The sequence below is a fragment of the Gigantopelta aegis genome, chromosome 3 (genome assembly GCF_016097555.1).
Source record: "Gigantopelta aegis isolate Gae_Host chromosome 3, Gae_host_genome, whole genome shotgun sequence".
NCBI classification, from domain to species: domain Eukaryota; kingdom Metazoa; phylum Mollusca; class Gastropoda; order Neomphalida; family Peltospiridae; genus Gigantopelta; species Gigantopelta aegis.
The window spans coordinates 66,812,742-66,825,104 of NC_054701.1; the positions used below are offsets into that span (position 1 = coordinate 66,812,742).

The window sequence follows — 12,363 nt, forward strand, 5'->3', positions numbered from 1 at the left end:
CGTATGCCCGAGGGTACCGAGATAACGTATGGTCAAATTTTCAAAACTGTGTGCCTGTACCGCCTTGTTCCCCCTTTATTAAGACGAGACAAACACGAAAGTATGTCATTATAAGACTGCAGTCTATGATAGACGTTTATTGCTTTGATACCGGTGGTAACCGATCAACTTTCATTACTAGTACTTCCTGTTTTCGTGCAGTTCATACACCATGAAGAAAATGTGTATTTTTACTAATTTAATAAATAACTATATTTATTAACCCCAGTGACCACTCATAACAGAAAATATTTTCTGTATTTTCTCAATGAGAAATATTATCAGTGTTGTGACGTACAATATTACTGGATGATTTGACGCTTACAAACCAATGACTTTGTCGGTACTAAATATAACATCATCGCGATTTGGCAAACACACAAAATGACGTCATGTACTTTAATGAGTTTGCATTCACAACTGTTTTAATATTAAATTTAGAACAAAATGTCATTTTAACGCAAATCATTATTTATATTTTTAGCAGAATAACAATAACTTTTATTTTTGAAAATTATCTGTGACGTGATTAAAATGCAAAGTTATAGCAATACCAGAACAGTGTGTAAAGTGGTTTACATTGTTTCTATAGCCTACATGTACGTGCATGTGCGCCTAAAATAAAGGCGTTTAGAGAAAATGTAGCTGGGGTAATAAATGGAATAGCAAAATCAGTACCAGTTATTATCAATGTATGTCCCGAGTGAAATACTTTTCATTTGTCACTCGCTAAAGCTTGCGACAACTAAAAATGATTTGAAACGGGACATAATTTTGATAATAACTGGTATCTTGTTTATTATCCTCTATATAGCTCAAACACTTTGTTGTTCAATCGCCACAAACATGGTGAAGGGGTGGATCTAATTATAGTCGTGCTTATAAAAAACAGGCAAAAGGGCATCTTGTCTAAAGGGGGAGGGGGTTCGAATCCCCCCTACCCCCACCCTGTATTCGTTTCTGTACAGTGGCGTAGGCAGGATTTTGTATTGGGGGGGGGGGGGGGGGGGCACCTGGCAGCCAAGTAAACAATGATATTGAGTACGCCACTGATCACCCCTAATTTTGCCGGGATTGGGGGGGGGGGGGGGGGGCATGCCCCCTGCCCCCCTGGCTACGCCACTGTTTCTGTAGTGGCTTCAAATGATCTCTAAAATACGTTCACATTTCATGGCTCTGCAATACTGACGTAAAACACGATTTTGCTGCCAAAATCATCCATGAAGAAAAGTTACTTTGAGCAAACCCAGCGAAAAACCACCTCAAGGGCAGGTTTAAACAAGCAATACAATTCTAACACAGTGTTAAACTAGGATTACTGAAAACCAGACATGTGAAATGTACAGTAAACATGACCCAGGGCTTAACCTAGGTTTAAACCATATGTTTCCAAAACCCAACGATAACCTATACATATGAAATCGGCCCTAAGTGTTTTCTCTTTTATTAATACATATCCTGACCTCTGACCGTGTGCATTCACCCCCTTTATCCACCTTACAGTCCGAACATTCAACAGCCAAATGGCTACGAAATCTTCTGATGTACCCCTTCCTAGTTCCTCAACTTCCTTCTTTCTCCTTCGTAAGGAGTATAAAGAAATATCCCTGTATAAGTGTCATAATTGGTCATAAGATGAACCAAATATGATTCAACAACCTTTGGTCATAAGATGAAAATGTTATTGAACAAAAACCTCACAATGTTTGTTTGCTAGATCAAGGGGTTCGTGTGAGTTTTTCATCAAGGAAAAAGACGGGACAAATGTTTAGTACTAAAATCCAGAATCCGACCTTTGCTAGGAAGATCAGCCATATGTGATTGCCTTCATATATGGTTGTATGTAACTAATATTCTAGCCATACCTTGCTCCACAGCCTCGCCCAGTGTCTCCATCAAAGTATTCATAGAACAAAACCAAGTCTTTGAAGTTTGGATCTTTGGCATATCTTTCACTCATCCCTAAAAAAAGGACAAATAGAAGGTAAAAACAAGTCAGTCAGGTCCCAGATATATTATAAAACTTATATGCTTACAAAAAGTCTTAAGACTCAATACTATTAAAGTCTGAGACTTTAACATCATGGCAACGCCATACAACCTGCATGCATGTGATGTCATTAGACATTTGAGTCTAAAACTAATGTTTTATGTTTGGCACACACCTACCGACTAACACCAACTCAACAGTCATGTCAGCATTAACTGGTAGGTGTGTGCTGGGCAAAGATGCAAGAGTTGCGTCTAATTTCCAATTTGGTCCTAATTAGACTGTCATTTCAGATGGTGTGTGCAGGTGCATACTTTCAGACTATTGACAACTCGAGTCGCTGTTAATCCGTAGGTGTTCACCAAATATTATAAGTGCAAGCTTCATGTTTAGGTCTGGACTTTTAAAATGTTTTATAAGCACAGTTCCTTGGTCCTATTAAGTAACTAATTGTAGCAGTCATTTGGATTCAAGAATCATTACAGTAATAAGATCATTGGAAAAGGGTTCTGCTTCAAAATAGATGAGTCACGAAAACGACATGTTTAAGTGTGCAATTCCTGACTTTATTTCACTGCCATTATAATAATATAAGCCTTGATTGGCTGTACTACAACAGACAACAACAATTCTGGACCCAAACTTTCGAAGCTATGGCGTATGTTGTAGTGAAGTCATAGCCTACGACGGTTTTATGATATTATAAGGCTACGATAGCTTTGAGAATTAGTAGCCTGGTTGGAACTTTAAAGTATCAGTCAGATCTGACTAGTACTCCACACACTTTGAACAGGACACTGATAGAAAAACTGTTAAAAACAGGTACTCTTATAACATTTAATATTTTGCCCAGCCTCATACTTAGAGATAAAAGTAAAACATTTGTTTTGTATAACAACACCACTAGAGCACATTGGTTCATTAATCATCAACTATTGAAAAATATACTAAACTTTGTTTTGTTTAATGACACCACTAGAGAACATCGATTTATTAATCATCAGCTATTGGATGTCAAACATTTGGTAATTCTGACATATGGACTTAAGACAGGAAACCTGCTAAATTTTGTCTATTAGTAGCAAGGTATCTTTTATCTGCACAAAGACAGGATTGCACTTATCATGTCCTTTGACATACCCGTCATGGTGCACTGGTTGGAATGAGAATAGCCCAATGGGTCCACCTATAGGATCGATGCTAGTCTGACCGCGCATCCAGCGAGTGCTTTACCACTGCGCTACGTCCCACCCTTTCAGTTACTGGATGTCAAACAATTGATTATTCTGACACATGTGGTGTTTTCTGGTAAAATCCAATATAATTTTTCCATTAGTAGCAAGGAATCTTTTATATGCACATTGGACAGCATGACCTTTAATATACCAGTCGTGGAGAACTGGTTAGAATGGGGAAAAAAATCATCAGAAAATGGGTCCACCGAAAAGTTTGATTCTACAACTCAAGCACCTCAGGCGAGTGCTCTACCAACTGAGCTAAATCCTGTCTCTACCTATAGATAGGACACAACAGATAATAAGATACTATAAATAAAGTACTATAGTCCGTCCCAAAGGAAACACCTTTTTTCATACTATAGAATTTACTACGTTATTTATTTATGAGCCAATTGTTTTCTAAATTGCACACAAAAAATAGTTTGTTTTTTTTTGTTATTTCTAAAACCCTTTTACTTTTCTTCTTACTTCAAACAAAACATGAAATTATTTACAAAAAACATTTTTGTAGGATGATAGGATGGACTACAGTTTGTGTGATGATTGTACAAAGTTAACACCTCAACTTACCATGACACGGTCTACAGCCATCTGCGTCGGGCAGGAAGAGCCTGGACAGCCTGTTGGCCAGCTCTTTAGCCACATCGGACAGTCGGATGAAGTTTCCCGACCTCACGGGACACTCCACCTTGAACTCCTCGCCATAGAAGAAATCCAGGCGGTCGAGGTTCTCCACCATTATGTAGTTCACTGAAATACAAAATATTCTATGTACCTCCAAATTTGTGTTTTTTCATAATGGTTTTACGGTGTACAGTCATGAAAGCAATGTTTTATTTAATGACACACTCAACACAGTTTATTTACGGTTATATGGCGTCAGACATAGTGAGAGAGGAAACCCGCTGTCGCCACTTCATGGGCTACTCTTTTCGATTAGCAGCAAGGGATATTTTATATGCACCATCCCACAGACAGGATTGTACATACCACAGTCTTTGCTACACCTGTTGTGGAGCACTGGCTGGAACGAGAAATAGCCCAATGGGTCCACCGACGGGGATTAATCCTAAACTGACCGCGCATCAAGTGAGCACTTTGCCACTGGGCTACATCCCATCACCTTACAGTCATGGAGTCTCAACATTCTCCAATAGATCACTAAAATGGTAATTATTTTTAGAAGTGTAATTTTCATGAAATGTGTCACAGTAAACAATCACTAATAAACAATACATACATTTTTGAGTGATTTCCATATTTGTATGTATGACAGTATGTATTTTTTGCTACCTTAAAGCGTGAAAATTGAAATTGACTTTGTTGGCATTTATGCTGTAACTATAACACAACTTTGTGAAAAAGATAGCTATTAAACAGAAAAGAATTTGCTTGATAATGATAGCAACATAACAGTCAAATTCGCCCAGGGACAGACAACTCAGTTGCCGACTTTAGGCAGGATATTAATGGGTTGGTATTAAGCTAAAAAATTATCTTCTATCTGCCTCCGTGACAGTGGGCTCACTAGGTTATTTCTCTTTCCAGCCAATGCACCACAACTGGTATATCAAAGGCCGTTGTATGTTCTATCCTGTCTGTGGGATGGTGCATATAAAAAGAGCCGTTGCTGCTAATCAAAAAGAGTAGCCCATGAAGTGGCGACAGCGGGTTTTCTCTCTCAATATCTGTGTGGTCCTTAACCATATGTCTGACACCATATAACTGTAAATAAAATGTGTTGAGAGCGTCGTTAAATAAAAAACATTTCTTCCTTCTTTAAGCTACCAAATGATCTTCTATCAGCCCCGTTTAACAGACAGGAGAGCACATACCACAACTGGTGTCCTGATTAAGTGCATTCCTCTACACCAAGTTTAGTGATGCACTTACTCAGGGATAGAGTCAATATTCAGATTTCAGCCCAGTATGGCCCATAAACCATAAACCTCTTGACGTAATCACTGCATCTATCTCACCAGCTGTAACATGTAAATGAACTTACTGCAAAGCCAGATTGGTCCTCTCCAATTACTGTTGCCTCCAAACATGGTTTCCCTCGATTCTCCAGGCTGGTAGCTCACGCTGTGTCGCTTCCCATCTATATCAAAGTAGAATGGCTGATGCAGGTGGACCTAACAAACAAACAGACAAACAAACAATCACCATCTCGGAATTACACCGTGCCATACTAAACAGTAATTTTAATCGAATTACAATCTTTTTAATGCAAACATTATGCATTTTCGTATTGTACAGTGTGAGATATCGCTTTCTGATAATTAGAAGGTGGAGTTCTCATACATGTACAGGCTTCTAAGAAGTGAAAGTTTGAGTGAACCATTTACGTATTATGTCAAAAACATTATAGGTAACCCATTTCATTTTAAGAAACCTACATGTATATATGACTTACTTGATATTCTAGCTTAAACATGAATGAGAAAAACAGATGACATAAAAGTAGATTTCCATGAACATACATGTAGGACAAACAAAACTCTGATTCTTTCAGAGCGATAGTTGTATATTTCACTAATTTTACTATTAATAATGTCTCATTATCTATTTTCATGATGTTCACATGAAAACAAAGACAAACCCTGGCACATTTACATCAATTCCATGATTTAAACTGTTGGAAAAATTTCCATTAATATCTTCAGTGACAATTGATTATGAACTTTTACAATCATCAGATCGTTAGTAGAGCCATTCCAAGCCATTTTCAGTTATAATTAGTCATTGGAACATCACTACTTCAGAAATTATAATCTGTGAGAAAAAGAAAAAAAAGGTGTTTTGTTTAACGACAACACTAGAGCACATTCATTTATTAATCATCGGCTATTGGATGTCAAACATGTGGTCATTTTGACACAGTCATAGACAGGAAACCCGTTACATTTTTTCATTAGTAGCAAGGAATCTTTTATATGCACCATCCCACAGACAGGATAGCATATACCACGGTCTTTGATATACCAGTCGTCGTGCACTGGCTGTGACAAGAAGGAGCCCAATGGGCCCACTCATGGGGATCAATTCCAGATTGACTGCACATCAAGCGAGCGCTTTACCACTTGGCTACATCCTGCCCTTGTGAGAAAGACAGCCTAAAGTGAAGACTTATCATTGGAGATAAACACAAACGATGTTGGTCTTGTCATTGCAAAAGTAATACTTTTGACTTCATCAATGTGTGACAAAAATAGCATTGACATAGTTTTTAATATATTAGATTTTATTCTGACTTATCAATAACTTAGAATTGCATGAAAAAGTGATTGGTGGTTTCAAGCCTGAAGACATGGTTCAAGGGCAACCCCTGCAATTACCCGTGCCAATCGGCAATGCCGTGGAGATTGCCGCAGAGTTTTTCGTTCTCTGCAGAATAGTTTTTTTGCTGTGGACTATATTGGATTTTTTTTCTCAAGACGGATTTTTCCTTGTTAAAAATAAAATATACTTTGTGAACTGAAAACAGATTAAAAGTAAACATTAAAACAGTAACTGAACCATTATTACTAGGTATCTGAATCTCAGCGTCATTGGGCATACATGTAATCATAAATATATGTAAATTACCAGCATTAAGCGAGTATCAATTAGGTCACTGAACTCCATTGACTGTTAATAGCACGTGCATTCCAGGGACCACTGAATTGCAGGGGGGTGACGGCTTATACATTGTTGAACCGTGGCTATGGTGCATTATGGGTGTTTAGACCCAGTGGTTTTCCGTTTCAAAAAAAGCTATTTTCTGTTTCATGTTTTTGTAAATTCTGTTTCATATCCATTTCAGAATACAATATGTAGGCCTAATTAACAATTTAAATAACACAAGTTGTGACAAATTAACATAACAGGCAGACAACGCTGTTTACTTTTTAATTTTTCATAATTCTTGACAAAATATTAATTTTTTTAGTTTTAAAAGATGAAAAAATTAAAAGGACCTTTTGTCAAATATATCATATAAATTTTTTTACCGTTCGGTCCGTTTTATTTACTTTGTACGAAACCAAAACAAGGGTCCGAAAATTGACTGGCGTCGCTATTTGTTGTTAAATCAAAGTAGGCCTTCATATTAGTAGCAAAAAATCAGAGTAAAGGTTACAATTATAACAACTACATAAAGCATAACTGAGTGCACTGTTTTATTCAACGGGGTTTAGTGTCAACAAAACGTAAACATTTATTTGTGTCACTGCTTTGACAGTCTAACATCGTCTGCAATGTGAAGTATGTGCATGACACAGCGGAAATAAAATTAACATAACAGGCAGACAACGCTGTTTACTTTTTAATTTTTCATAATTCTTGACAAAATATTAATTTTTTAAGTTTTAAAAGATAAAAAAATTAAAAGGACCTTTTGTCAAATATATCATATAAAAAAAATTACCGTTCGGTCCGTTTTATTTACTTTGTACGAAACCAAAACAAGGGTCCGAAAATTGACTGGCATCGCTATTTGTTGTTAAATCAAAGTAGGCCTTCATATTAGTAGCGAAAAATCAGAGTAAAGGTTACAATTATAACAACTACATAAAGCATAATTGTCCAACAATCGAGTGCACTGTTTTATTCAACGGGGCTTAGTGTCAACAAAACGTAAACATTTATTTGTGTCACTGCTTTGACAGTCTAACATCGTCTGCAATGTGAAGTATGCGCATGACACAGCGGAAATAAAGTAACATTGCAACGTTCAGCCAGACGTTTTTTACTAAACGTTTGCAAACATATTTTGACTGGTTCCCGAAGTGGTCATTCGGTTTAATGTGTAGCGTAAAAATCAGTCTTCCAAGTCGAGCGTTAGCGACAAACCGCTGGCTGAACTTACTCCTGAAAAAAAAAAACCCTGTCCCGTCTGTGCAGGCGCAATAGACTAAGCAGTAAACCAGTCCCAAGTTCAGCCAGCAAATGTTTCACTAACGTTCGTGAAGTATTTGGTTTACCGTGAAGCATATATTCCAGTCTAGTGGAAGTTTTTCCGCTCGGTCTGGCTGATTGTAGCCCCGGTAAATACGATACAACACGTTTGCCAATAGTACACTCAGTCTGCGTGGCACAAAAGTCTGCACACGTTAATGATGTTACATTATGTCTTGAAACAAGTGTTGGGGTATGTTTGTAAACAAACAAACAACGTTAATTTAATTCACAAAACAGTTGTTAAAACAACACATCTTGATTGTGAATATATGTATAAAACTGGTCGCTAGCACTTTTATTGAAAAAAACCCTCTGAATTAATGCACTAAAAGTATACTTTTGCCAGCCTCGATCAACGTGTTTTTCTATCACCTGTCAACACGTGTCTTTCAACGTTGTAATGATCAACTTTGCATATCAACTTACATAAATTTACATAGAAGCTTCAATACATACCTTATTGTAATTTATGAATCCATAAATGAAATGAATGTCTTATTTAATCTCTTAACGTAAACATCCAAGCATACTTTGAATTTCCCTCTGAGTGACACAATGCAAAATGGCTGCACACTCACGATACCCAAGTAATAATTTTCTTTTCTTTGGGACTACATAATTTGTCAGTTCAATGATTTTAGATGGGAAAGTCTACATAATCAAGAGTTTTACAGAAAACCGGCCTCGGTGTTGTAGTTGTTATGCCATCAGACTTCAGGCTCGTAGGTACTGGGTTCGTATCCCACCTGAGGCAATGGGGGATTTTTCATGCCAGTACCGGCTCCACTGTTTATCATTTCAGTACATAGGTTAATGCATGGACAAAACATGATAGTTATTTCGACACTTTAACAATAGTGGTTTATTTTGTATTGAAAAATAATATATACTTATTGCTGGCTTAGCAGGATGGATATTATTACAGAATATTGCAATGAAAGCCTGTTTGATCATCCATAAAAATCAAGTATGTTTGTTTCTTCAGTTCTTAGACTAATTCCTGACGTGAAGCATTAAGTATTGCGTAACAACCGGCTCGCCAGAGGGCATATTCACTGGGACGATACAAAACGGCTGCGCCTGTTATATATAATAGCCATCACATTTAACCATTTTATTAATTCAGTATATAATAATATTCTTGTTGATACTAAGCAATAATGTGCATTACATATCATTGAATGTGCATACCAGTCCAAAAGCCATGCACAAGTATTCCTTTAATCCTGGCTGTTAACATTAAATCTGGGATAGCACTACATTAACACGGGTCAGAAGCCACACACTGCTCGACTGACGAGAACACCACAAACCTTGGACAGAGAGCGGATTCCGTAGGGTGAGAGGAACTCTTCCTCGTCAAGAATGTAGCGCAACATTCGCCGCAGCTTGTCGGCCGTGCAGATACTCAGCATCATGCGCTCTTCGTCGGAACCCTCGCCTTGTCGCATGAACGAAATCTGTAAGAAAGAAAAAAAAGTTTCATTTCGCTCAATGACACCACTAGCACATTGATTTATTAATCATCAGCTATTAGATTTCAAATATATGGTCATTTTGATACAATCATAGAGAGGAAACCCACTACTTTTTTCATTAGTAGCAAGGGATCTTTTATATGCACCATCCCACAGACAGGAGAGCACATACCACGGCCTTTGATATACCACTCATGGTGCACTAGCTCATCTGTAAGAAGGAGCCAGTTACAAACATACCTGCCACAAACAAAATCTTAGTTCATCTGTATAAAAAAAGAAACAAAGAAATGTTTTATTTAACGACGCAAGAATTACATAGTTAATTATGCCAGAATGTTGTTACCACTCTGATATGGGTACTGCACTATGAACTATGTGTACACATATAACCACAAGAGACCAGCACCTACCGTGGTTGGGGAGACAAGGAAGGAAGGAAATGTTTTATTTAACGACACACTCAACACATTTTATTTACGGTTATATGGCATCGGACATATGGTTAAGGACCACACAGGTATTGAGAGAGGAAACCCGCTATCGCCACTTCATGGGATACTCTTTTCGATTAGCAGCAAGGGATCTTTTATATGCACCAGTGACCATCCCACAGACAGGATAGTACATACCACAGCCTTTGTTACACCAGTTGTGGAGCATTGGCTGGAACTTGGGGAGACAAGGACTGGGATGTGGAGGTGGACAGCAAAAGAAGTTGAAAGATAGGAGGAGTTGCCAGATCGGGAAGAAATGAGATGGAATTCAAAGGAGAGAAAGGAAAGGGGGCAGTGGGATAAAAAAAATCAAACCTATGTGTACACGTCTGTGTATGTATGCATAATGAACTACATGTACATGACTGTGAGTGCATGAATGTGTGTGTGTCTGGAGGGTTGGGAGGGTGGGGTTGCATATCTGTTCAAAACCTAACCTCCAAGGTGAATTATCATATCAAAAACACACTACTTCCCAAAACAAACACAACTGTGTCAAAGAATGGAATTCTCACCCTGGACTTGAGTTCCTCTCGGTGTTTGAGAAAGAGTTTCATTCGTTTCTGGAAACCCGGGTGTTGCTTCAGCTCAGACTCGCTGATGACGAAACACAGAAACATGGGTATCATACCGACCCAGGAGCGAATCTTCAATGGAATTGACGATCCATCGTCCAGTAGCAGATTATCATAGTAGAACCCATCTACCTCATCCCACAAGCCTGCAAATAAATAGAGATTATATATAGAAGTTTGTGTGTCATACTGATTTTACAAAACGAGTGTCAGGATTGTTGTATTGCCCGAGCGATAGCAAGTCTAATATATGATTCCTGACGGGTGCTTTGTATGGGATTTTTTTTATTAACATGGTTATGTTTAAGAATACAATCCATTTAAATCAACCTACCCCCCAAAAATAAAATACATTTTTATAAATATATATATATATATATACACATACATATATATATCTACACAGTAAAACCCCTCAAAACCGGACAGCCATGGGACCAAGGAAAAAGTCCGCGGTTTTAAGGGGTATCCAGTTTACAGAGGTTTCAGTATTGAGGTAAACGTTCTTTACTGACATAGTAACTAATAAAACTGCCAAAAAACCAGGTACACTTTTGAACTTTCGAATTATTTTAAGTTTATCATCAAACGATAATTCAACGTGGCGGCGTTTCGCTGGATATTCCGACCTGTCCAAAGTAAATACTAAAATGAAAAAGTGTTGACAAATTTTCCACCAAACCAAGCCAATTAATTTTACTCTTTGTTACTCTTCATTTTGTTAAATAAACTTTGCAAAGATAAAAAAACAAAAACAACAACAAAAAAGGGTTCAAACAAATGGAAAAATTAATTAAATTCCTAGTGGCTTTGCCGTTCATTGCGTTAATCGTGAGACGTACATGTAGGCTATGAAAAGGAGCTCAATCAAATTCGTAAGTTAATCTAACTTTGTACCAATTGAGCTGAGAATAAAGGGAGTACATGTGTTTCCTCCAGTTATTTAAACATCAAATCTGTTAATTAATCCCTTAATTGGTATTTGTCAACTACACTACGGTGACACTGTAATTAGCAATGCGTATGCAATGACATCAGCTGTATTCAAAGTATAAGGAATGCAGTAATGACTGACATCGGTGTGACCGTCCGGTTTTCTGAGGTAAAATTTGCATTAAAGGAACACAATGGGACTGGATAATTTCATCCGGTGCAGTTTAGAGGGGTAAATTTTAATGTTAAAAGATACGCAAATCGCGGGACCATGTAAAATGTCCGGTTTTAAGGGAATTCCGGTTTACTGACAGTTAATTAACAGTTTTGTTTGGGCAGGCATCAAACCGACGCCGTTTGGATGCTGGTGTGGACAGAGTTAATCACACCAAAACTGGCCTCTTTGTTCTTGATTTGGCATCCGATATCCAGAATAGACAGATGCCGGATTAGGCAAAAGTTAAGTCATAATAAATTAATGGTCGCTGGACGGGACCATGAAGCTGTGCCGGTTTACAGAGAAATCCGGTTTAGACAAATGCCGGTTTTGGCAGAGTCCACTGTGTGTCTGTGTCTATATACTAGTATATATATATTAATCATTGGCTATTGGATGTCAAACAAATGGTCATTTTGACAGTCAAAGAGAAGAAACCCACTACATTTTTCCAT

At 37.7% G+C, this 12,363-nt stretch overlaps 1 protein-coding gene across 1 annotated transcript in view; it reads right to left on the bottom strand.

Annotated features, from left to right (window-relative positions):
* The window catches only part of LOC121368617 (uncharacterized protein YMR196W-like), a 33,802-nt gene that overhangs the window by 2,803 nt on the left and 18,636 nt on the right, over nucleotides 1-12,363 (bottom strand). The window contains exons 13-17 of the mRNA XM_041493355.1: nucleotides 10,699-10,904; nucleotides 9,522-9,668; nucleotides 5,273-5,402; nucleotides 3,838-4,017; nucleotides 1,905-2,001 (exon numbers count right to left, since the gene is read on the bottom strand). Coding sequence (XP_041349289.1) covers nucleotides 1,905-2,001; nucleotides 3,838-4,017; nucleotides 5,273-5,402; nucleotides 9,522-9,668; nucleotides 10,699-10,904 — 760 coding nt within the window. The remainder of the gene's footprint in view (nucleotides 1-1,904; nucleotides 2,002-3,837; nucleotides 4,018-5,272; nucleotides 5,403-9,521; nucleotides 9,669-10,698; nucleotides 10,905-12,363) is intronic.